The sequence below is a fragment of the Telmatherina bonti genome, assembly GCF_933228915.1.
Source record: "Telmatherina bonti genome assembly, chromosome: 6".
Lineage (NCBI taxonomy): Eukaryota > Metazoa > Chordata > Actinopteri > Atheriniformes > Telmatherinidae > Telmatherina > Telmatherina bonti.
The window spans coordinates 27,020,453-27,047,888 of NC_136624.1; the positions used below are offsets into that span (position 1 = coordinate 27,020,453).

A 27,436-nucleotide genomic window follows, 5' to 3' on the forward strand; every position below is an offset into this window, starting at 1 on the left:
CAAGGATTATTATAGAACTGTTCATCTTACATAAAAAAAACACCTGCTTTGCTTGAAAGGCTAATGGCTTTGAGAAAAAATAAGTAGGGTGACAGCCAGTCCAAAAAAATACGGCCAGCTAAATTGCATAGAACTTTAGTAGTGCACCGATGCATCAAAAGGCTGTGCTCCTTTCCTCTGTCAACTTTGGCAAGCTTGCAGAGTTCCCTCAGAAACCACCAGAACTTCAACACCATTTGTTTCCACTTCTATTTGTCTCCTTGGCAGAAGACACATCAACCCCAAACGTTTAATTTGGACTGTAAATACCGCATCTGGACTAAAATAACACAGAAACAAAACCAAATACCAATCAAGGGGACCCAATGTTTTGCTACCTTACATAAATATGATCAAATTTGAAAGATGGATGTGGTTTAGTTTAGTAATTATAGAGTACAATATGTACTGTATTTAATTCCTTTAGAAAAAAAGGACCATACTAGGGTAGAAAATACTTTTCAGCCGGTTTACAGAAATTCTTTTTTTTTTTTTTCTTCTTCTCCTGACAATGATGTGAAGACCTGGACAAGGATCCAGCAAGGCAGCGGTGAGGAGGAGAGCACAGCTTGGTTTTCTGTATTCATCCTTGTCTCTTTTTGAAGCCGAAATATAACCACATCACCATTTTCTTAACAACAAAATTGTATAAAAGCACCGGTTCTGGGCTTTTACCACAGCTGTACTCCATCAATCAGACCCAAATTATTCCACCTTCACTTTGGTGGAGGTCAGTATGCATTTAAACCTCCATGATTAACAGGAGGTAATGGGACTGAACCTGACTGTGCAGCCATCAACTAATGGGGACTTCGGCCTCTGCGTCCTTGTCCGAGATCTCATCCTGGATCTCGTCTGTGTTCCCTGAGTCGCTGCTGGCCACAGAGCTGATAGAAGGAGAGTTTCTGCCGCCTTTAATCATCCGCCGACAGGTTTCCATCTGCACGTCCAGGCCTCGCTTCATGCTGCACATCTCCATGTACTCATGCAGGTGTCGGTTCATGTCGCTCTTTGCTGTTGCCAGTTCCATCTGAAGGAATAAAAGTGGATTCAAATGAGTGAAGTTAGTTAAATATTAGAGAAACAGTCTTTAGAGATGCTATGCTTTGCTGAACAGCTTGACAGATATAAGCGGATTCATTTAAAAGCCAGTTGAATGTTCAACATGCTAACCAGATTAGCATGCTAGCCTGTAAACTGAGATGTGATCAGGATTACAAACGAAGTTGAATCAAACGGGACTTTGACTTAAGTTAGCAAATGTTTTGTCACACATCAAACTTTTGGAAAAATTGAAATTGTAAGGAATTGAGCTATAAAAGAAAACAAGAGAGAAGATATCACTTTCCATTCTGCAGCAGTTGTGAAGAAAATTTCACCTAAAATCACAAATATACTTAGAAATGTTGTAAGAATAGTTAAGATTCATCATTTCCAGAAAATGAATGTCTATAACTTTGGTAGCAATTTGCCTCTGTTAAGGGATGTTACAAGACAAGATGAAATGCTGACCTGCTGAATGCATGATGCAGGTCTACATAACTAAAGGTCTACTTTAGGCTATGGTACAATCAATCTCTTTAGGGGGCAAGAGCCGCTGTTTCTGGTGAAGCAAGTGGATAGTTGCATAAATGTCTTCCTAGTCAAGACTAGATTGATCTAAAAGATCATTCACTCATTTTCCATCCATGTTGACCAGTTCAGGGCCACAGGGCCTATAGTTGGAATAAGTTAGTTAGAGGCAGGGTTCAACCACTAACACTGATCCACGCTCATTCCTAGGAAGAAGTTAGAGTGAACAATGTGGGAGAATCAAAAGCTAAATTCCACCTAAAAATGTCTGGTGCTATCAAGACTGCATTTCTGCAAATGCATACATGTTAGTTTCTTTAGGCTGTTTACTTCCATGGAACCTAATCAACATTACTGAGACTGCAGACCGTAGGAGAAGTCAGACATCTCAAAAGCAGATATCTGTTTTTTTAAAAATCAACTTTTGTGTGCCTTAAATGTGTGAAGCAAAAATGTGTTGCATTCATTCATTCATAGCAGCCAAAATGCAGTCTGGACAGCAGCATTGGACTGAGAGGGCAATCATTCATTAGCATGACTGAAAATAATAAAAATATTTAGCATATTTTCTGGACCCTGTGTTTTGTGTTTACATGCTTTTGTCTTTGTACATAAGAGCACTTCTTGTCTTTCATTTCCAAGTGGGTCTACCTCAATCTGGCCGATGGTCTCCTGGTACTCCTGCTCTCTGGTCTTAAATAGGGATTCTGTCTCATCAATGAGGCTGCCAAGACTTCCATCTTGGGAATCCTTAGAGAGCACAAACAGAGACCTCATTCATCATGCATGAGTGAATGTCTTACACAGCATCCTTAGCAACAATTTAAATTTTGACTTGCAGAAGAAAAAAAAACCATTCACTATCAAGGCAGCTTAATGCAGACAGGACTCACCGGATCAGCGGCTTCGCCGCTGCCATCACAGGGGCAGGCCGTCGTGCAAGCTGTTGTGGCGATGGCGCATGGCACATTGTAGTTTGTGAAGTCTTCCCATAGCAACAGAGTCTCCTCATTTTCTTCCCACGTCAAGCTGTCACAGTCATCGTCGATTTCAAACGTCTCACGCCTGGCAATAAAGGAGTTATCTGAGCAATGTCTGTATGGGACAGGGACAGAGAATGGAAGGAACAAGAAACACAAGAAAAGAGGGAGGAAAGCAAGCACACGTATGACAGCCACCACTTTCAGCGTAGGTCTCATGCAAAGAGAAAGATGCACTTCCAAAGATGACGACACCAAAAAGCAAGGAGTTCATACAAAAGTAGAAGTACAGGATGCAGCTGATGCGTGTCTAACAACATTCCAACGATTGGTGATAAGTAAAGAAAAGAGCAAACTAATGGCCTCGTATGTTTACAAGTGGATGCTTACTGAAGAAGGATGAAATCTGTTAGATGCAACTTTTCATTTAAACAACAGAGGGGGGGAAAGAACACATGAAAACCACTGGAGACCACCCTCAGTGGCTATAAAATCATCTGTTTTGTGAAGTGTCTCTTACAGCTGGTTGAGCATGCGTTTCATCTCATCTGTGATGTTGAGCGATCCCGGAACCTCCTCTTCCGAAGTGCTCGGCTCGGCATCCATCTCCGAATTCTCCTCATCAGACACCACTTTACGCTCTTTTTCTTTTCTCCTGCAGCACGCCATAGCACCCTGCCAAACACACAAAGACATACAAGAATGAGTATCGACTGAAAACCTAAAGAGCCGTGCAGCCAAACATAATTTTCGTTGTTTAGTGCACAGTAGGTCACTAAATTACTTGTTTATTAGTCAGGAAGGTGAAGAAAGGTATCGGCAGATATACAGGATAAAAACCAACAGTAGTTGCACTGTACACTCTTGCATGTGCACGCGCATGTGCATGCATACACATCCTGCTCCATTCATTGATCCAGCAGATCAATGCTTATCTGTTTAGAATAGCTTGAAATGACAATTTTCATTAAAGACATAAAAATGTACCAACGCATGACATGAGGGAGCTTCATTCGCAGAGGATTTATGAACCTGGACTTCAGCCAGCAGCGTCGACGCAATGTGATAACCTTGTGCGCGGTGAAGAGGTGCCGCATCAGCGTTTGACATTTCAGTTAGCGAGTTTATGCGTGTGCACGCTGCATGTAGGATTCAACACTATAAGTTTCTTGTGTGTCTACTGTATATTTATATGTTATGAGTGTATTTGCAAGCATCCGTCCCTGCACCTTTAGAGGGGTCACTAAGTGCACGCTTAGATGAAAGTATCACTTGTCACTCAGAGAGCAACTGGCAGCTCTGATTTCATTTGTGCTGAATGTTCCCTCTGCAGAAGAATTCATATAATTGCTGCATTTACTGACAACCTTTGTGGCGAACGCCTTTACATGGAAAGGATACTTGCCTTCTCTGGGAGTGACCTGGCAGGGCTGACGTTAAACATCTTTGACATATCCTCTGAGTTGCGTTGCTGAGCCACGTCACACAACTTGGCTGTGATGTCGATCCGCCTGCAGATGTCCATGTCCACCCGCCTGGCTTTCTCTTGGATCTTTGAGTCCAGGTCAGACATTTGCTGTAAAGGTGCAGAGAGCTGTTAGGTGACAGCATGCCAATTAGACATCTTTTCTTCACTATGTAAGGCTGCATGTAGCATCAGAATTATTAGTTACCACTGGATGTTGCTCTGGTTGAACCAAATAAACCCATAACTTCATATTAACAAGAGAAAATCCAACTGTTTCTGTCTTGTGAGTTATTGAACTTTATGGAGATGCAAGGATAAAAATATTGATTATCTCTCCTTTTTTTGTTTTTGTAATTTGATATTTTGTTTAATATGGACCTTTAACCAAATTTTATGTTAGTTGGTTTAAGCTATACCCAATAACTCACCTTTAGTGCTACTTATTATAACCAATTATAACCAAAACTCAAAAACAACAAAAACATAAATTCTGTCACAGTTCTAAAGCAATACTTCTGCATCTTTCTTTTTGTCCATTTAAATGAACCAAATGTTAGATTTTGGTGAGATTTGCATCAGAATCTAATGAGCAGGGACATGCTGTCATATATGTCCCTGCTACAGCGCTAGCTGTACCTGGAGGACCCTCTCCTCCTGTGTAATGACAAGACGATCACTACATCCAACAACACAATACACAGACCTGCTAACCTCTATAAGGAAACAAAATGATCTATGCTATTTTCAGATTCTACATGACTTACTTGTCTCTGGATTTACACATCAGGGACGAAGTCCAGTGCAGAAAATAGCATTAAAAAAATTGCCAATCATCAGGTGTCAAAGTGAAGATAAACAGGATAAACAGGATAAACATTTATTTCTGCACAAGCACCAGCTGTGCCTGGGTTGCTGAAATATATTACAACTGTATATCACACCAGACCAGACTTGCCAGCGAACAATACAGGGCTGCAAAGGACAGGAAGTGCTCTTGATCTATAGCTTCTTTTTGAGCTCTTTTCAATGAATGCTTGTCTTAGAAGCTTTGAGGCATTATATATTTTCATAAATCTAAATAAAGAAGGGAGGAAGGATGTGACCTACTATTCACACCGACAGAAATGAAAGCATCCTAAAATGCTTATGAAAACAGTTGTAGATGCTGCAACTGGAATGTGCACAAAGTTGCTTTTAGAATAGGAGTTGGCACACTACTCTGAATGAAAGGAAATCTTTGTCAGGTTTCAGGAAGCAATGGTGACATCACCCTAGGACTGAACAGATGCTTACATCACTCATCAGGCTCTTGAAGACCACGAGTTCAGCTTTCAATCTGTCCACCTTCTCATTCAGCTCATCCTGGATCTCTGACGACTCCTTGGCATTCTGGTGGATGTCACAGAGAAGAAACATGACAAAAATGTTTATTAAATTCTCTCAAAAGACAATGATAGCTGATGTAAAATTCTTTTGCATAATGAAGCTGAGATGTGTTCAGATGTCTTGCATTATTTTTACGACCCAGAGGTTGCTGTTGAGTTTCCTCCCCTTAATCACTGGATCCAAACATCCTACTAACTGGATATGCTGGCACAAACTTTTAAAAAAGCAACACGACATTTTTGGAAATTTATTTGGTTGGTTTCTTTCTTAAAGATGAAAAAGAAATCCGGGACTGGAAACTAGAAACAGTGGTACTGCTGTGTTCCATTTGCCTTGGAAGATGGATTTCACACCCAGTTTTCCATGTTCTAGCTGTGAGCTTTAATTTCACAGGGCATCCACAACAGTTTTTCTGCTTTAATAAAGACATTCCTGAGACTATCTGAGTTGGGAAATCTGACTTTAATGGATATTCCAGTTTAATTTAGCTTCTGCAAACATGAAAATTTAAACTCAAATGGAACATATTCTTACCTTTAATAGTAACATAAATGGATGAGGACCTTTAGCTATCCTTAATCAACTTGTTAAACCTTGTGTTTTTTACAAACACCAAAGCACACAAGTGTCAAGATATGCAGCTTGAAGGTGTAGGACTCTGAAGGATATAAGAAATAGTTTGTTTTTTGTTTTTTTAAATTTCATTTCATTTGTGGTATTGCTGTTGTGTGAATGAGTGTGAATGATGTGGACTTGCTGCCATGCTACTGTCAGTCTGCTCCAGTGCACCTGTAGCTACAGCCTCTTATGTGTTTTACAGTCTCATATTTGGTTTCATATTTCCCAGTTGCTTGAAAATAATCCTAGTTGCACCTCATCCCATGTCTCCCAGAATTAACAAATAAACAAACGTAAAATAAGCTGGTCTCAGCATTTAAAGGTCAAATTGGATTTATGTAAAAAGATTAAAATTGAGATACATCCTGTTTAATTTCCCATCAAAGAGCACATATAATGTTTCTGTAGAAAGTCAGGACATGGTATCTGTCTTTGCACTCTGGTCCCTGAACAGTAAATATCTGTTTGTACTGAATTTACTGTCTTTGCACAGATTCCCATCTCTTCTACTCACAACGACATCTGCCTGTGTACTATACAAGGTTAAAGCCCTCACGGGGATGGCGCTCATGTCTCTCTGGCGTTTTGCTGACCCAGAATCCAAGACAAACACACATGCTGCCACCGATCGATTTGTGCAAAAGCAGAAAAAGGGAAGGATGCCAGCTTGATGAGGTACGAACACCAGCTTGGATGGCTCTATCTGTAATAGCTGTGGTTTAGCCTTAAGGTGTGACACTTTAAATTGATTTTTTTTCTCTATATCTTTTTTTTTTTCTTCTGCCTGCTCTGAGCAGAAACACTGTTGATTTGTTTATATCTATATCTAGGCCTGCAGGCTCCTCTCGGTGGGTTTGTCATTTGTTTTTCCTGATTTGACATTCACTTCTGGCTGTTTCCAGTCCAGCTGAGTCCTTCTTCATCAGTGTTTTAAAAATGGGTTTGATGTATGAAATAGGAAGATGTCAAGTATCAGTGCACGTGTACATAGCAAGGCATAATTTATTGTCCAACCTGCTGCAGGGATTTCACCGTAGACTCTAGCTGCTCTCGTTTGGACAGCTCCTCTTCCCATCTGCAACACAGAAAACACAGGGTGGTCAGTTACCACTAGGCCCAGTCCCCAAGGGGCCTACCATACGGGGTAGCGTTGCTTTTGTTGGATAATACTCACATCTCTGATTACAAAACACCCTTTGACAGAGTGGGATCACACCCACTACCCCCTCCATTTTCACTCTTTTGTTTCCTTCCTCCTTTGTCATCTTTACAACCCCACTGCCTCAATAAAAAGTACAAGGAAGAATGGAGCACTAGCCTTTCACAAACACGACTAACATTGCTCATGAATAGTCTTTGAACCTTTGAGCGACTGCAGGGTGGAGTATCTGCTGCAGCCGAATTCCTTCATGCTAGCACGCTTCAATGCTCATGAGTCTCAGGGGTTTAAGATCAGTTGCTCAATTACAACAGTTTAAAGCAAATAAAAAAGGCCAATGACCAACACTTGTGCAAAAAAATGGTCAAATTAATTCCCAATACCTCCTGAGGATAAAGAGGACTGAATTGTCTCATCTTCATGCGGAATTATCTCATTATATTCAATGGCTGTGCAGAAAAGACAAAAACAAACAGCTACATTCCTGATTGAGAACATTTAAAAGCAATACAAAATGACACAAAGTCAACGTGATGTCAGTGAAACCTTGTTTATGCTTAAGGCGAAAAGCTACCTGTCAGCTTGTATTTTAGTCAGTGACAATGGGAATGTCCAGTGTGGTGGTGACAAGGCTGGTTCATTTAAATAACATGTAAACTCCAGAGTCAAGTTCTGAAGTTGTCTTTTGCTTTCAACCAAAGTTCCTTTCATTGTAATTAAACACAAATCTTACAAGCATCTAGGATTTCTTTAATTTGATCACATGAATTCTGTGGAACTTGACTTCGTGCTGTTCTGGATCTGCTTCAGTTTGTGGAAAAAAACTTTATTAAGAAAAAAAACTATGCTTTGTTATGTTTTTCTAAGTCAAAATGCTCCAGTGAAGCCTCAAGTCACAGATACACCACCAATCAAAAGTTTGGACACATTTCCCCATTGCATTTAATGGGAAAGTGTGTCCAAACTTTTGACTGGTGTATAAAAAAACAAGTTTAGTAACATTTTATTTGTTTACATTTTGTTTAATTCTTTCAAGTGTAAAGTCCTCAAATTTTTCACTTAAATCCACAAGTCAGGCAGCAGAGCATTATATGACACTATGCATTATGCAACACCGTGATACTTTGTTGCTCTACAAAAACACATTTTATGATAAACCCGATGAATGAAATTGATCATTCATTTACCCTTTTTTACATCTTGAATTAAAAATTGCTGCCATCATTGAACAGACATTTTCTGCAACATTTGTTTAGTTATTTAGTCAGAAATATGTTAAATGGCACTAATGATGACTCTTAACCCTCACCCATATTTTCATACTTACAATGTTCTCTTTATACTTGGCTTATCATTCATGCTTATACTTATGCTATAATCTGGCACATTTCACCACGAGTGCTTTGTTTATCTTAGCTTGTTAGGATGCTAAAAAGCACCACCGCTTGTGATTTATTTATAAGCCAACTTTTTTTAGTTGAAAATACAGGAATTAAAAATGTATTTTTATGAAAATGAATGTGTGACAAAGTTAGTCCATCTAACAGGAACATTTTACTTAAATGTCAAGCTTTTGCTCACAGAATTCCTCCATTGTGGATTATTAATATCTGCACAGTAAGTCATGAAAATCAATCCACACATTGCGTGCCCTCGATTCAACACTACTGACATTTGCCTCTCACGCTGTCACGCTAGCACTGCTAAAAATAAGTACCCCCTGATTTTCTGTGAGCTATGACTAGCAAGACAGTTTCCCTCTTTCTTTGCCTCACTTCATCTCACCCTTCTGCACCACGGCAGCTATGCATAAACAAAATTAGCAGCCGATTCAGTTGTATTAGACTGTGTATTGTTCTTAAAGCCCAGAGGGCTTAGCCTTCTGCATCAGTCATTCTCCTAATAGACACTCATCTTGTGATATAGCAGCCATGCTGAGTCACAGACTCTTCCAAAAAGAAAGTTTGAGGCTCAGTATAAAGACATTCATTGAGAAGTGTGAAGTAACCACACTATATTAGACACACATGTGATGACGAGCCAATATGAGCCACATGGAAGAGAATAAAAACAAAAAAAGAAATTTTTGTGGTGGTTTTTGTTGATGTTTGTGTTCAGTAGTGTAAGTAATAGGGCTGTGACGAGATGCTTTTGTTCCGATTCAATTCTGATTTTTTTTAGGGTGCTGATTCGATTTAAATTGCGATTCTCACAATTCTTCAATATTACTATTTTTGTAGATAAAACTTTTTTTAAAAATGTACTAATCCTTTTTTTTTGCTCATTATTATTTTTTTTTTTTTTTTATTTCAATTAGAAAAAAACAACACAGTAGTCAGGCCATCATTCTGCTGCTATAATGCCCAAGAAGACAAGTAAAAAGATCCATAAAACAATAAAAAGGATAAAAATTTTGTAATGGATTATTTTTATTACTTAAAAAAGGTAGATTTTTATTAACAAAACAAATTATTTGAGTGAAAACAACACAAGCACAAAATCAAACAGTAGAAGACATCATAGGAAGGTGCTAGTGGACTGTCCAATTGGACACAAGTCCTTACAAGAAGTGCTTTGTTTGTTTGTTTTCTCCCTTTCCACCTCAGAGTATCACCTATGTTAAAATACAAAGAAATAATACCATATTGTTTGTTGCAAAGAACTGGGCCCTTTAGATAGGAAACTTGTAGTGAAAAGTGGTTTCTGTTATGATCTAGTTGGCTGGACTTCGTTGAACATTTGTAGACAACACTGGTGAAAAGGTTCTGCAGGATAAACTCTTCCCTCTTAGTTAAAATCTCTCAATGAGTTTTATTACAGAATGCAAAGTAGGAGGGTATGCCATTGCTTTATTGAAAATATACTATAAGAACAGCTGTCTTTTGCTTTATAGCCATTTATGTTTCATATGTGTTTTATATATTGGAGATTTTAAATAATATATGTTGTATGGCTGCTTTCCTGGCCATGTCTGCCTTGAGGAAGAGACTTTCAGTCTCAATGGAACCACCTGGTTAAAGGTACAGTAAAAAAAACAAAAAAAAAAAAAACTTAAAAATAAAGAGATGTGGCATATTGCCTATTTGAAATCTAGGTTTTAGCCTTTTCCATGGAGAAACTCAAACCCGGCCAAAAGCTAAAACATGCATCACTACAGATAAACTTCCCAACAAAACTTAGCCTTGTTTCCATTCATGACCTGCTGAATGTACACTGCCTAATTAGAGAGAAGTATTCCTTGGCAGGACTTTCCAGCTCACTCTGCGATTGAATCCTTGTTCTAAAAATGCTGGCAGCAGTGCTTTACTGTGTCCACAACACTCGGTCTGTCTGCCGCAGGACTCTGGCTAAGGTCACCGGAGTTCACAACTGCACCACATTCTCTGCAGACACACACTTGTCTCGGTATCTGCATCACTCGTGTTGTCACTTCCTGAACGCCCATCACAGCCTTCATTTTCTCTGGGTAATAACTGGACACCACAATTAAATGCCCACAGGGGGGAAAACCTTACTGTAACAAGATGTCAAAACTACTCATGTCATCTATCACAGGTAATGGAGTCTTTAAAGCAGCGAGTGCTTCACTTTAGAAATCAGCAATCCATAAAAGACCAAAGAAAAAACAACAAATGTTATCATTCAAATAAAAAAAAAAAAAGGCATTTCCAAACAAAATGGCATTTCAGCATAAACACAGTTTTTCCAACTGGCTGGCTTAGTTGTGGGTCTGGTCTTCCTTCTGGTGTGACTGTGAGTCCAAACGAACACACCAGGAGTCTCCTTACAAGGACAAAGACAGCATGAGGGATTGGGACCTGTCTCAACCCGTAGATATATTTTTGCTGCAAAATATATCCTTAGATTTCAATCTGAAATGAATCAAAAACTAATTTTAAGGATGTTGCTTCACCTAAAAAAAATGATAAAGAAATTAAAAAAAAACAAAAAAACATCTGGAATTGATAATTAAAGTTGATTTGTTTTCCCTTTTCCAAGGCTAACTATAAGTTTTATGTAATAAAAATGAAAAAAGATAATGATAAGCTTAGTGTTTGAGCTTTATCACACAAAGCTAAATTTGTGAGATTAGTGAGCCTTTAGGCAAGGTGCTTTTGCATGTCAGCTGCAAACACAGGATATTAAATTATATCAAAAAGATAACTTCTCATACCCTCTGTGTTTGTTTAATAAAAGCATTCCTGGCTGCAGCACTTGCTGCCTTACACTGCCTGCCTTGCTCAGCGTGTCTGGAAGTTTACATTTGCACGCGAGGTGTATCACTTTATTCCCATTACGGCGCCTGAGGACACAGATCAGTCGTAACACATCGAATATGCATCCAGCTCTGATGCACTAATGTTCCCAAGCTTGATTGTTTATAATGAAAGAGCTGAGATACTTTAATAGAACTCATGATGACTTATGGAGGTGACAATAAAATAACTGAGTATCACTTTAATGATCAAACATCTCTGTGATGTTCAGCTTCCAAAGGTCTTACAGGGTGGATGATGATCTTGTGCAACAAGCAGTAAAGACCAAAATGATCATGGGGAAAACTTGGAGGTGTGGTTGTGTACAAGGCCACAAAGCCTCTGCAGCTCATCGGGAATTAAACTTTTAACCAGACAACACCCTGTTTAAACTATATGATGTAAAGGAAAATGGTAGGTCATGGAAGGTTTCGACAACCAGAGATCAAATTATTGTCTTAAACAAAAATCCTATGTGTAAAACCACAATAAATCCCTGCTATTCTTAAAGGTAATTATTTCATATGAAAACAGCCACATTAACCTTATCCTGACTTATTTCAACTTTAATATTTCATTCTTTGACATTTGCAAATAGAAATATATATACAGAATGTGTCTTTTGGGGGTTGAATATTATTCTTCTTTTTCAGCTTCCACAAACTGTCTTCAACCTTTTATGGAAGCATGTTACATTAATATCAACTAAACCAATTAAAAAAAACCCCAAAACATTCATTCCGGTTTTAAATTCAGATTTCTGTTTTGGAAATAATTGTAATAAACAAATATTTTTAGGTCTACAGCATGATTTGAATATTTACAAATTGCATTTCAGAAACATTGTGATTATGAAAAAATGCTCTCTTTGAAACTGTGTATCATATTGTAGAACCTGACTGTAATATCTTGATTAAGAAAAACCTCTAATAGGCTTTTTTTTAAGTTATAAAGTTCTTAAACAATAACTTATTTTTGGAAAAATATAGCTGGATTATATCAATAAGTTTATTAAGTCTAGAAAACATTTTTCCCATGATGCCTTACAGTTTTGATACAGGTTGCACAATATTTGCACATTTTGATAAAAAAAAAAAAAAAAAAAAGATATACAAAGCTGTGTTGAATTTAATGACTAATATTGATATTGTGAAAATCTATTTTTGTATTACTTCTTTTTTGTGTCTTATAAACTTTAAAAAAATATACAGTATTAAGAGGTTTTAATGACACTGTGAGAATTAATCCTTATGAGAGCTAATATTAAAACAGGAAGTGTTCAATGATAATAGAAGAAGCGATCAATACATCTGGCTACGTGCAGGACAAACAATTCATGCAGCTTCGCTGCATAGATGCAGTGAGACCACTGACAGCCTTGATAAATCACATCTGAGGTTCCAGGATCCAGAGCACACGTGATTTCTCCCATGGTGCTCTGTAGGTGTGTCTGAAATGTCTCCTCTATGACAACCGCATTCCCCATCCACAAAATACTGACTTTGATTTTGCTTTTTTTCATCAGGTTTGGCTGTAAGTTAGGAATTCTTCAGCGCACACATCTGCTGCACACAGGCATGGGAAGAGGGAGCAAAAATATTTGTTACATGACTATTACTATAGTAGGTCATCGAGCGAATGTCGGGATGGTCTGTAATCTATAGCCTCCCCAGACTCCACAGACAGACATGCATGGCTCACTAATGAATCACTCATGTGAAATGGATCAGACCGGTAAGTGAAGCAGCACAGGAGCCCACCGTCTGGCTGCACAGGGGTCTCTGAAGAGGACATAAAACCCCAAGGACAAGACTTATTTAATTTCTTTGATCAATCTAACTCCATTTCCCTCTTTAACCTCAATAATTATCCATGACCACAGACACACACACACACATTTGTTTTTATCATCCCATCTTCTTCCCATGGAAACTAATGTCTAATATGTATGCAGATGAATTTCAGCTTCACTTAGTCATGTAATTTATGCACAGAGATAATACTTTACTGAAAAACAGCTCTGCTTTATGCTTTTTAAGGGCGTAACGTCTTAAAAACAACCCTCCTAACCCAGACAGGACACAGACATAAACAAGAGCAGCACTGGTGTTGCTAAGTAACTTTAGTCAGAAGAGCTTTTCTCTTCTACTTTTCCTACATGTTTTTTGTGTGTTTATGTTGTTTTTTATCTTTCTGATACAACTGTAAACTTGCATTTTCACATAATTTGTTCTAGTTATAGACATTAGGAGAAATAGTTAACTAAAATTCTTACTAACCTCACTTGTTTGGAAGACACAAATGTGCTCAGGATGATATGTTGCTTTTACTTTGGAAGTTGTTGTGACAAACATTGGTCTTCCAAAGAACAGGAGGCGCCTGACATTCAGGTTGTGAATCAAACAAGCATTAAAGTGGTCGGAAATATGATCGAAACGTTCAAAAATAATATAAATAAACTGTCTTTCTTTCCCCCCTGTTTTTTTTTATGTCTGCAAGACTTGTTAGATGTTAGAGGTAGTGTTAATTCAGGGCAGATACGAGTTGTTCAAAATCTGGGAAGTTTAAGAACAATACATTCCACTGTGGTTTTTAAATGACAATTTGTGTGTATTTTGTAGGTTTGCCTTTAGCTAGACCTGATCTGAACGCCATCCAGTCTGTGATGACATGAAGAGACACAAGACACTGAGATGAAAATAAATCCACGGAGGAATTGGCGAGAGAACCAACCGTTCAGGAAAGCACGGGCAGAAACAGGGTGCAAGAGGACAAATGCTCCTCTAAATGCACAAGATGATCAGAGCAAATACAGATTTATGTTTTTTTTTTCACGTTTGCATGATATATGATATATTAATATTAATATGATATATTATTCCATAAATAACTAAAGCAGCTTCACCTTGCTGTGTGTAAACATGGAGAAGAACCAGCAGATGTTTGCTGCAAATAACTGGAGGGTATTCAGGCAAACACATTAATATTTAGTTTCTGCGGCATCATAACTTACCTCATTCCTTTGTAGTTTTCAGAAGTTTAAGTGCCCTTTACTTGCAGTTTACTATTTCTTATCTGAATACTCACAATCCAAATCAGTAAATGCAAGTCTACAAGTATTGTATTTCTGTTTTGACTATAATCACATTAGATTTGATTATAATTAAATTAAGTCCATAATTAAAACAATTATGCATTATTTTTATTTTCAACTACAGACACCATGTGCTCAAAGGATATTGTTAATTTACATGAAAATTATCTATATGAATGGGTAACGTCCCTGCACACAATAAATGTTACATGATTCAACTTAACAATTCAGAATCCTGTTTCTTGAGGCAATAATAAGGGTGGAGAGTCTTATCCTGTTGTTCTTTGCTTAAATGCATGTACTGACGCAGCATTTTTTATCATATTATGCACAGTAATCTGCAACTTTGATCAATGTTTTCTGTGAGAAACCAGACTCTTAACTAAAGTTCTTACAACAACAGTAAATATACTCTCAATCCTGCATAAAGCTTGTTATCTTTATTTGTGTCAGGGGATTTTCATGTTCATTAGCTGCCTAAATCTTGATATAATCTAAATATAAGATGCAGTAAATCCACATTCAATAGAACAGTGTCTAATGATTTTCAACAGCAGGAAAACATATCATGGAATTATGTTCCTGATGTTGCTTGGAAAAACCACAACAAAGTATCTGCAAATCCTCCCGTCCTACTGATGACCCCAGTATTAGTGTTGCAACATGTCTAATCTCCAGGCCCATCCTGACCCCACAACATTTCCAAACTGACTTTTCCTAAAGCCAAAGGTGTGTGAGCTTGACTTGTTTTCCATTGTCCAAGTGAATTAATAAATTGCTTAACTCTCAAAACTTTTCCTATACCGCCATTTTGTCTGGCTTCAGGGCAGATTAACTGTAAAACCGTGATATATGACAAAAACATAGGTGTTCCCAAGTAATTACCAGTAATTTCCAACTAAAAGGTCGGAGCCAAGAACACTTTGAAAAAAGAGATAATGATGGCAGCGATTATTTAAACTGCTAGAACTTGCAAAGGCATTGTCTCTAAGAAAACACTCAAACATAATAGTTTTTATAGTGATGGTAGCTGGCAGTTACATGTCTTTGTGGGAAGAACTGGCAGTGATATAGAGGAGTTTCTGTCAACAAGAGTTTCATAATTGCAGCTGAAAGTGAGTTTCTGTTTTTGTAGTCATGAAAAAAAAGGAATAATACGCCCTCTTTTAATTCACGTTGTATAAATCAGAACTGGTTTTCAGATAATATCTGGTTCTTTCCTGTTTTAAAATGTGGTAAACACAACATCTGCAAAAAAAAAAAAAAAAAAAAAAAACATTACAAATCACACCATGCCATTATTAATTCATCAGAAAGTATATATAAGATACGCTGCAGATGAAGTCACATTTTACTCTACAAAACTTTGATATTAGTTCGTGGTCAACTCAATGTCTGCAAGGTGTCCAGGTCTTGAGGCAACAAAGCATCATCCCTCCACCACTGAGCTTGCTAGTTGGTATGTTTGTGCTGATGCTGCAGAATATCTCTACTTTGTCTCAAATGTTCAAAGATTATTGAACAGATTTGAGAGAAGAGCCTCTACCCTCCTGACAACATTTCCAAACAAGTCATAGTTCTTTCTATTGTACCGTTGTGGATTTAACATGTTAACTCATGCCTGCAGAGTTTCATGTGTAGCTCCTCAGATTTATTTATTTATTACTTTATTTATTTCTCTGAGTGCATACAGACCGAAAACAAGTTATGATATCTGCATGCTTTTGGTAACACACATGTACACTCAAGACTAGCAAACTACTACAGAGGTGCAAACACTGACTGAGAAGCAAACGCATCTGATTAGCAGAACCTAGATGCTCTTTATGAATTACTTGGAAGGATGTGAGGGTTTGCTCACATTTTTTTCTTAATTACTTCTTCTGTTTGTCAAAGATTTTGTTAAAACGAATAATGACTTGATAAATATGTGTTGGTCAGACTGGGACAGAGATCCATTTGTAAGACTTGGTAATAAATAGATTTTTTTTTAATTGTGTCCTGAAATATGAAAAACTAAATGTTTTCTTTTTCACAACACTGTAAGTTACATGTTACAAGTTACATGCATATCAACGGTTTAAGTACAGTTTTCTTATCAGAATTGTAAAAAGCGACTCAGCCTCTCAGTGCATCCTCTCCGCGCACTACGCAGGAGTAACAGAGCGCTGTGACAGAAAATCAGTTTTCCCTGCAGTCTTCACATCCCACTGCAGCCGCACCCCATCTCTCTTTCAAATCACACTACTGTACTGTTAAGTTGTAATGTTCCCACTGATTTAATTGACTCTCACCCAGGTTACAACCCAATCATAACAGCTCTGGGCTCCTGGGTATTAACATACACAAAGATGTTTAACTACACTGAAAAGGCTTTTCAAAACACTGTTGAGGGGGCCTAACATCATGGGTGTCTTAAAAACATCCTATGGGGCTTGGGTTTGGATGTGCTGCTTGACAAATGACAAGGATTTGGAAGTGCATAAAAAATATGACCACAAACAACAGTCTGCAAGCCTGGGCCACGTCTGGGTGGAGCGGCACTGGGAGTGACTTCCCATTAAAGAAGAAAAAAAGGATAAAGATGTTCACTTCTGGCACAAACCCTCTCTGGTCAGGGTGTGTACTGTAAAGTTATGTGACACATAATGGAACTATGAGGCATCACAACCTAACCAGACAAATGTCTTTTGTGCATCTGGTTACACACACCTGCTTTTTGATGTCTCAGCAACACATGTATAGCTGAATGTAAAATAAATGATCAAATCTGGCCCATGAGACGGTCTGCTAAGAACGCACAGAACGAGCTACATTTGTGTCCCAAGAGACGGAACAAACTGCTGTGCTCTCAACATGTGAACAGGTTATTCTTGTAATTAGCATTACACAGTAACTGTTTGATGTTTGATGGATTAGTTCAATAATTTTCTTCATCTTTAGTGTTGAATCTTTACATTTTAACTGTCTACCTGTTAAGTACAACTCTAATTAAAACAGTATTACAATTCTAATGAAATTACCTACAATGCACAGCTTCTCAAAATGTAAAATAACAATTTGGCTCAGGCAGTGAAGTAAGAAGGAAAAAAGTTCCTCCATCCATACATGCTTCCTCTAACAGAAAGCCGCAGGGAGCAGGAGCTGATTCCTATACATCTGTTGAAAAATAGGTGGTTAAAAGACCAGTACCGTATTCATCTGCCAAGCGTGACAGCAACTTGCGTCTCCCTACCAACCAACTGGAATGCAGCGTTGCACAACTTGTTAATACACACTATATCGGTGCCTTTATATAAACCCAATGGGGCCTCAGACAGATTCTTAAGTGTTCCTGTGTGAATGATTCTTTGAAGGAAACATTTCATTGATGAAGATATCTCAAGGCTAGTGAGCTCAAAGCACCAACATTCTTTTGTACATGTCCATATGGTGTCGATGGAATATGGACTTCGATTACCACAATATGTACTTTCATTTTCAGGTTGTTTTAACACATTTGTTGCCACTGCAAAGTAGCTTACACCTCAGTGTGTTTCAAAGGACCAAAGCAGAATTTACAAATCAGCTATCTACCAGCTTTTTAATAGTCCTGTGAGCTTGTCAGCCAGTTCCTATAAGTGTGTGTCTGTGTGTTGGGCAGGTTGTTACTGACTCTGGGACCACTGCTGTGACCTATGTAAACTTTTTTTAGGACTTGTTCCCTATGTGCTTTCAGAGTGCACATAAAGTAGGAACCTCTCTGACCCTTTAAAGAACAAAACTTGGACGTTTTCTTCCTACCAAGGACAAATTCTTGACTTTGTGAAGAACCTTAAAACAAACCTGAACAGTATAGCTGGAAGTGAAAGGAGCTAATCCATTGCTTTTTAAAGTTGGCATCACAAGATGGCCTCATTCCACAAGCCTTCAACAAGTCCACATATTCCTCCTCTTCCTCTGCTCAACTTTTTCCCCTCAAATCATTATGGGGTCTTGGCTATATATATTTTGTTTTAGAAAAACTATACAGTAGTGGAAACCAAAAAAAAAAAAAAAAAAAAAAAAAAAAAAAAAAACTCATCAGAGGGAGAGGAAGCTTGGCCAGGAGTATTAAAGACTAAGAATCCTGTTATTGTGAATACATTATTTAACCAGGCAGAAACTGAACTTGTCAAAGTTCAAACTTTATATTCAACAACATCACTCTATCATTTATGTTTTTTACACACTTAAAGTATAGTTTTAATCCATATGTTATTTATGAGCTCTCAGATCAATTTTAGATCTCAGACTCAATTGAACTTGTTAAAAGGAAGTTAGACACGTCTTAAACACTCGTAGAAATCCAACTTTATTCCATTTAGGAGCAGCCATTAATTCTCTGAAAAGCTGCTTAGCCTTCTGAAATATGAAATAACAATTAGGAACTCTCTCTCTCTTTATATATCTTACTGTTTCTATGTTTTAATACCCTTAATAATTTGTTATATGAACTGACGACTGCCAAGTTGAATTAGCCTGTTAGAAGTTTGCAAAAAACATGTAAAAATCCTGAGCTGTTCCAGAAACAAACCTGGTGGGTAATATCATTTTTGACAACAGTGAGTGTTGATGTGTTTGGAAGAAAAAAGAAATCCTCTCCAACTATTAGAGGGAGGTGAGTCAATGACACTTTGGCCTCCTAATACAGTAAATTGCATTAATCTCATTTCTCCAATAAAATTAGAATAATATCTCACTATCTGTGTAAACGCTGAGTATGAAAACAGGAAATCTTCTATAAAAACAGGTTATAGATGAAAAAACCCTTTACTCATACTCCACCAAGGACTATTTCAATAAGTGCAATTTGAAAATTGCCCCTGACCTCAAAGTCTTTAAAAACCTGTAAAGAGACTTAAAAGGAGCAATGAAAGTGAGACTGCCTGAGAATCTCACAGAAGTAGAAGCATTACACGGGAAGATTGAACAAAAATCCCCCAAATAAAACCTGATGGACTTTTAGCTGCTACAGTTATTTTAAAATGAAAGTGATGAATACTTTCCTCAGATTAGATATGTTACATTTTTAACTTTATGGAAATCCTTTAATGAGTCAGCCATTTACAGAAACAGAAGCTTTGATAAGACGTTCACAAAGATTTGAATGTTATCTTAATGACTTGCAGACTAATCGCAAACATATCTATATGTCCGTAAACAGTCTACTAAATGTGCTTTAGCTGCCCGCAGTATCTTAACGTTACCAAACTAAACACACCTCTTCAGAACCAAAAAAAACATTAACAGAATTACTATGATTACTCTTTGTCTAAGAGATTAACTAACATGTAGCATCAACAAATGCTACTCATTTGTGTAAAAGCTTTATTGAAAATGCTGCCAAGGAAAGCTAAAGCATTCATCTCTTGCTGCATTAAGATATGACTGAAGGGCTCAGATGAAAGGCACGTGCATTGTGGCTGTCAGTTGTCTTTCACACCACCTTCCTATCACATGTGCAGCGTTATATAGCACTCTAAGACACGCATGTGATTGTGTGATTGTTTTGTGAGACACTTTGCTTTTCTTCTGGCATAACAAGCTGTTGAAACATTGAGGTTACTGAGCACATGCAAGCCTTTAAGAAACATGCAAGAAGTCTCAAATCTGAGCAGGTCTGAACGGGAAGGAAAGGCATTTGTTAAATTATTTTGGAGAGATAATTATGGACTTAACTTTGCTTGTAAATGCTGCAAGCTTTAGCTGTGTGTGTAAACCTCCTATGCAGTTAGGTCTTTCCTCTTTTATAAGACAGGTGCATTTCTGCACTTTTAAATATGGCTATGCACCACGGCTCTCAGCTGTATCAATACCCATGAATAATCAAGCACAGGTGCAGAGCACAGCAGCAGCTTCAGATGAATCCACTGACAGAACTAAAGCAAAATGGGAAATCACTACAAATTGCATTATTTATTTATTTTCTGCATCGTTTTTCATCACAGTTGATGCAGCTGTTTGTTTTGTCTTAAATAACTATTGAGTCCTTGGATGATTGTCCTCCATTCTTTGTGGAGATCAGTCTGTTTGTTGAAAGGGCCACAGCCAATCATGTGATGATCTATCAATACTTTACAATCCCGTCGGCTCTTTAGCCTACCAGGGATGCAAAGTTTAAGAAGTTACAAATGATCCTGTATGGTTTCTAGGGCTGTGACAATATGCTTTTGTCCAGATTCGATTGAATTACAATTTTTTTGGGAGCTGATTCGATTTAAATTGCGATTCTCACAATTCTTTGATATCACTAATTTGTAGATTAAAAACAAAAAAAAAAGTATAAAATATTTTTTTCCTCTTCATCTTTTTTTTTAAAATTTCAATTAGGAAAAAACAAGACAGTAGCCAGATCATCATTCTGCTACTATAATGCCCAAAAGATAAATAAAAAGATTAATAAAAAATAATAAAAATGACAAAAAACTTTATAAAGAATTGTTTCTGTTTATTTGGGAAAAAAATCAATTTAAAGAAAAAAATCCAATTTCAAATTGTGAAGCAAAAAAAAAAAATCCCAATTTTCAAATTTTCGATTCTTTCCCACCCCTAATGGTTTCTAACCAAAATTCAAACATGCTCTCTACAGGATCCTTTCTAATGATGAACTCCTAGAGTATTTGATGTGAAACAAAAGAAGAGTTTTAGAGAGTTTAAGCTGTTATTATGAAACACGTGTTTTTCTTTTTTTGTTTGAATGCTTCGAATCACAACAAGGCCTCTCAGATTTATTTTCACCGGTTACAGCAGACGTGTGATCCCCTTAAAATAATCTGATCCTAAAAAAGAAAATGCAGTCAGTGTTTCTCATTGTCATATTTTTAGATGACAATAGCATGTGGCTCAGGGGGTTAAACTGGATCAGCTATTTTTTTTTTTTTTATTGGTTCCACTGAGGGCAATTAAAGCTATGCAGTAAGAAAAAAACTGCTTATAATCCTATACACAGCTATTTCCTTTAAAAGAAAACACTAAAAACATGCTGTGAGCTTAGCAGAAAGCAGCCCACAAAAAGGATAAGAAAAACAGTATATAGTCTGATCTGGACCTCATTGTTTCAGCGAACTGAGCTCTGTCTCTTTCTGTCACGCTGTGTCTCAGCAGCAGGAAGTCTTCCACTTCAAGAGGCCCCAGATCAGCGTGCCAGGACGCAGTGCTAGGTTGGCTGGATGCTGGAGCCTCGGTGCTAAGTGACAGCTTAGAGAAAATCCCTTCTCCTGAATACATAGCCTGGATTATAAGCAGGCCAGGTCAGCACCAGACGTACAGAGAGAGAGGCTGAAGTGCAGCACGTTGTTCTTTGCAAACAAATCTGATATTTGAAACACAAAATGACTTTATGCCTTGGAATTGCACTTAACCTCAACTTAGAATTAGTTGTACTTCTTCATTAAGACTTTATTAAGAATCCTGCTCCCATAAGAGAAGCTGAACTCTTCCTTTCAACCCACTTAAGCACAGAAACCGAGATCAAAGACTCAGAAAAACTGTCTTCTCTGAAGTCTTATTGCATTGATCATCACACACGACAAATTCAGCTGCGTGTTCATTTTTCATGCAGGAAAAATACACACGCAGGATCAGAGTGTTCTGGGTCACTTTATGTCTTGTACTGCACATACTGTGATCTTGCAGGACAGTTGTTTAGCCTCTAATCAGCCTCTAATAAACACCCAATTAGGAGCGGCCGAGCAGTCAACACGGATCTCCTGTTCAAAACGGTGCAGCTTTCCTCTGCTGTGTCTTTCAACACTACAGCAACTATGTTTTACACACAGCAGTTTTAGGTGCTAAAATTGCTTCTAATGCAGTAAATGAACCCTGCCTGCTATATTCAACATAACTTTATCTAAACTAAAGGAACAACAAGAATACTGGGCCTTTATCATGAACATGTAGTGAAATAGTCTGTGCTCATCTGTGTTTACACTGACCGATAAAAAGGTATCAGCATAACAGCATTTATAAGTACCGTCTTTTATTCACGTTCAGCATGTCAGTACAGTAATCTCAATATGGTTATGTGCAATGCTTCGGCACAGGAATTAGCACATGTAAATTCTAAACAAATGAGAAATTTGCCTTTTTGGGTCCCATCAAGACAACTGTGGCGGATTGTTGGATGTTCTAACTGTGTTTACTCTGCCAGCGGTGTGTCATCAGTCAACAGATAGATTCATTCGTGTCTGCCTCTGTTTTTACCACCATTTTAAGCTACATGGTTTTGACAATTGTTGTTGGAGCCTCACTGACGATTCTAGTGAAACACCACATGTGATTGAGGGAAACTGCCGTTGACTGCACTCGTCTCGCTTTGCATGGTCATGTATCAGCTGCAGAAGCCGGTAACCCCACAGTCCAGTCAGTGTGGTATGATGTGGAGATTCATTTAGCTCATTGTCTGGTTTCTGAAGCCTATACTTGCTCAATGTGTGTTTCAAACACAAAACGATGCACTGTGTGAGGGGAAACTCCTGCAAACGAGATAGGAGGCCGGTGCTATATTTTGCAACCTACTTAATAACTTCTTCCTTTGCTTACGCGCCAGTTATCCAACAAGTTTTATCAAATTTGGTCTTTGTGCAATCTTCTTAACAAACACTAAATTACCTCCTCTTCAGCTCCCATTTTGGTGAAGGAATGAGAGGCAGTGAATAATAGGCAGCACTGTTCTAAAAGAGAAAAAGCTGATAGATTAGTTACGCGTGTGGATGAAATCCTCCAAAAAAACAAAAAAAAAACTGTTAAGGTGCTTTACCGGAGCTACAGATACATGGTGCAACAGAACAATGCTGTGCTGCACAGGGAAGTATAACTAAGGGCAGGTGAGATATTCTGAAACAATAAACTCTAAACAGTATATGTCTGCAAAAAGTTTAACCAGACATTAAGCAGTACCGACTGTTTAGCAACACCAGCTGTGTCCCTGCCTACATCTGACAGCTCTTTATGACAAAACTGCAGGTAACAGAGTAAGTCTGTAGCTCTGTGAAAAGTCTGCTTAAGGTAAATATCAAGACTTGTTCTAAACTACTCTGTAAGTATAAATATAACAGGTTTTGTCTCAAAAATAACTTTTGCAAATAAAAAAATGATGTTTCTGTCTTCCTGTTTGAAACCCTGATGCTAATGGACTCAAATTTCACTAAATTTAATTAACCTTTTAAAACCTGAGGTCTCCCATTTTGGAACAGATGTCCAAACTGGATGAAAATAGTCATATTGGAAACATTACCTGAACTGTCTGAAACCTCTCTAATTTTCTTTTGCTTCACCGTCAACCACCATTGCAGAGATGTTCACATTATACTGGGATTTCATAGAGCTTTAGAGCTACCGCTGCATTGTTCCAAAGGGATATTTAGTTTAAAAGTTTTTTATGTTCTTTTCAGAGACCGGAAAATTTTCTTTTGTGTTATAAGCCATCTCATTTATTCTTCACTAGATACATACATACTGATAGTAAAGTATTACCTTTACTGTGACTACAAATAGATCTGGTGGAGAGATATACTTATTTAATTATTACCATTTAATTATAGCAATTTTCAAGCAGAGGTCTAAAATTCAGACTACAGCTCAAAGGGGCAAATAGGCAAAAAGTTTATATTCAATGCAAACAAGTATAACTTCTTTTTCAATATATTCTATATTTTTCTTTATATTTTAAATAATGCCCCATTTTTCTGTTTTTTTTTGTTTTGTTTTTTTTTTCATTATTATTATTAGTATGGTCATCATAATCCCAGGAACTTTCTTCAAATGAATTAGCCTCTCAGTGAATAAATGCAATATCCTAAGCATCTGTGTAAAAAATGATCCAGTCTCTCCTCAGCTTTAGAAAAATAGTCGCTTAAATCAAAGTGAGGCATACTGCAAAATGACAGAAAATAAATAACTAGGGCTTCATGGTACGAATGCATGCAAGGCCGAATCAGAAACAGGCCAACTAGGCATCGATCTTCTTGTGTGTGTCCACATTTGTAATACTTTAATAAATCAAGAAGGCTGTGTGGAAGCACTGGGCGGGGGACCCTCTGGGAGCTATGGATGCCTTACAAAGCAGTCTGCATGTGACACAGAGGAGGAGCAGAGGGGTGGGAGGCCTTGTTGAAGGGTGGAGTGAAGGAATAGCTGAACACAAAGAGCACAGAACAGAGATGGCATGGCAAGACGGGGCTTGGGATTGAATGCTGAAACGTGACCGTAGTAAAGAGGATTTAGACTGGGAGACAGAAAGAAAACGGCTGGGCAGTGAACTCGGTGATGCAATTACCGAGCTCACAGCAAGGAGGGAAAAGAGAGGCAGGGAATCACACTGATCACCATGATTGCTGGTCAGAGGCAAGAAATCTGTTTAATCCTGACTTTACCAAATGTAAAAGAATTCAGTTCTCCAATTGTGAAACAAAACCATTTTACAAGAACTCAAGAGCAATAATTCTTAGAAAATATACATTTTAGGGATAAATACATAAAGTGGAACTATGGAATATTAGCTTAATCAGACTCTAGTTTGAGATAAAATTATGTTTTGAATTCTTGACAAGGCAAAAACCTTTTTTTTTTGCAGACAGATCCAAATTTTGGATTTCAGCTGTAGGAGGTTTCAATTTGGCAGCTGTCCCAGTCAAGGCTGTTTATCCTCACCAGCAGAAATGCACAAAAAAGGATATGGTGGGGGTATGGGGGATGACTGGACAGGATATTTAGTTTCCCCAAGGAGTGGGAGAGCACACACATTCTGTGTGACTGAGTCAGTGCTCCAACAGTGAAGCCGTGGTCGTCATACACGACCTCACCATGCAGACAGAGGCTTGTTAAAATGCCTCTCTGCTTAAATCATGATGGCGAACAGAAGCAGACGGTTGCTTGGCACGTCTCCCTCCAGTAGTCAGCCAAGCCGGCCGGCAGTGACGAAGAGGAGCCTGGGACGCTGCAGTTGAGTCCTCAAGGAAACACAATATGACTCTGACAGAAACAATTGGTGGGGACCGAACTATGCAAAGGAATTTCCTCTGTAGCCAGAGAGAGGCGGGATTAAAGGCACTCAAAATGCTGAGATGCCCCTCTGACAGCCTGTCATTCTTCATGCAAAAGAGCTGAAGTGTATCAATGTAATGTCTGTCATCTCTCCAATGCATCGTCGGATGAACACTAGTAGAAGTCACTAAATGTGTGGTACGAAAGCAGCTTCTTTAAAGCTGTAATCACTCATGTCATTAAGATTACAATTAAGTTTCATCCTCTACTGACAATTATTATCTTCAGAAAAGATAATAAATTAATTCATTTACTTTTTATGTCATTTTTTCATTTGAAATAGTCTTTTATTTGTTTATACTGTCATCTTGAACCAAAACATCCTGAAAGAAAGGCTCTATAACTACAAGAGACCTTCCTGGTAAAATAAAATGAAGTCAAATAGAGCACACGACACAGACATTCGGTCCTAATCTGGGCCACTACTTAGTTTTAAGGCTGGCAGGTGTTGTGAAGACCAGGTGTGGCCACAAAGGTCATCAGACTTGATGGAGATTGGGGCCATGATGTGTGACTGGGTTTAGGCAGCTGCACTCACCCAGAATCAACCTGTCATTCAAAGCGAAATGTGGATCACGAGACAACTGCAGATGTAGGCCATATTTGGGTCCAAGTATTATTATCAATGGGGGAAACTTTCTCACTTAGGTGCAGCTTATAGGGTGGTGATGATGGTCTCATATTCTATAGTCTGAAGCTGATTTCTACATTTTTACCATATAAAAAAGTGTCAAATGGAAATAAACTTTAAACTCACAGTGTTCACACAGTGAAACTTGAACTAGTTTCTGTTTTTACTCACTTTTTCTTGTACTCGTCCCTCTCTCGCTTGACTTTTGCCAGCACGTTATAGAGAGCCCTCACTTCTGGGGTGATGGTGTCAATTTGGACCCCAACTCCGTCTGGATGCGTCCACGTTACTCCGGGCCCGTGGAGGGTCTCCAAGCGCTCCCCCTGCCTCCAGACGTGGGTGAAACTCCAGATGGTGCCCGGCAGTCTGGACTCGGGACCGTCGGTCTGCACGGCGACCTCTCGGGTGAACGGGTGGCGGTACTGCGGTCTCTGCAGGGCTTGCTGAAGCTGGCTTTCCAACAGTTTGTTTCTCCTCTCCAGTTCGTGGACTTTGGCGAGGAAGCAACGGAATCGCAGGTTTAGGGTTTTCAGCACGTGGATGTTGGAGCCCAGGTCGTTTCGCAGGGCGCTGGTCACCGCGCCCGACCCGGCGGGGACGCTGCACACCGGACCGGGCAGAGAGTCGGAGAAAAACAGCGAACTCATGTTGGCAAACAACAAAACAACTATAATCCAGCTACGGCTCTGTTTGAATACGACTATTTAACCTGTTGTTTTCTCTCTCGCCTTTTTTTTTAAAAATTTATTATCTCTGCATACTCCTTCTGAGCCCCACTCCCACTGGACGTTTCACCTCACAATGCAGATTCTGAAGAAGGGGAAACCATTCATGTCGTGGATGTTACCCCCCACGACACTTTCATGGAGCCCTGCAGCATGGGTGGCAGAAAACAAGCCCAAAAAGTCCTTTCAGAGGCACAGAGGGCATCATCTTCTGGAGGAACTGAGGGTTTGACGCAGACCGCAATAAGCAGCAGCAGAAGCAGCAGCCCTGCCTGTCGCCCTCATGTCTCTGTGCGCCTCTGCTTTTTCAGGAGCTGCTGATGCTGTGCCGGTTGATGTAGCAGCCGACTGAGGAGAAGGATGTATCCACCTTTTCTTTATCATTCCCCGTTTCACTGTGTTCCTATCCGGTCTCCATGTGGCGCGGTGTGGCAGGATGCAGCA

At 38.6% G+C, this 27,436-nt stretch overlaps 1 protein-coding gene across 2 annotated transcripts; it reads right to left on the minus strand.

The window, feature by feature from the left end:
- Window positions 1–31: 31 nt before the first annotated feature.
- Window positions 32–27,395, minus strand: iffo2b (intermediate filament family orphan 2b). 2 transcript variants are annotated; one of them, XM_079241523.1, is made up of 8 exons: window positions 26,439–27,395; window positions 7,078–7,138; window positions 5,353–5,448; window positions 3,997–4,167; window positions 3,112–3,266; window positions 2,505–2,676; window positions 2,263–2,361; window positions 32–1,069 (listed from the first exon to the last, which is right to left on the minus strand). In XM_079241523.1, the coding sequence occupies exons 1-8, from the start codon at window positions 26,912–26,914 to the stop codon at window positions 836–838; spliced, it is 1,464 nt and encodes a 487-aa protein (XP_079097649.1). In that variant the 5' UTR covers window positions 26,915–27,395; the 3' UTR covers window positions 32–835. The 2 variants fall into 2 exon arrangements, with proteins under 2 accessions (XP_079097649.1, XP_079097648.1); XM_079241522.1 differs by having other exon boundaries at window positions 2,505–2,706.
- Window positions 27,396–27,436: the final 41 nt, after the last annotated feature.

What these genes read in the sequence shown, in the direction of transcription:
- iffo2b (XM_079241522.1), bottom strand. Translation starts at nt 26,914, where the DNA reads ATGAGTTCGCTGTTTTTCTCCGACTCTCTGCCCGGTCCGGTGTGCAGC. An exon ending in CGGTGAAATCCCTGCAGCAG is followed by an intron (nt 5,449 to 7,077) that starts GTTGGACAATAA and finishes GACATCCACCAG; the next exon opens with AATGCCAAGGAGTCGTCAGA. An exon ending in AGACCATCGGCCAGATTGAG is followed by an intron (nt 1,070 to 2,262) that starts GTAGACCCACTT and finishes TTATTCCTTCAG; the next exon opens with ATGGAACTGGCAACAGCAAA.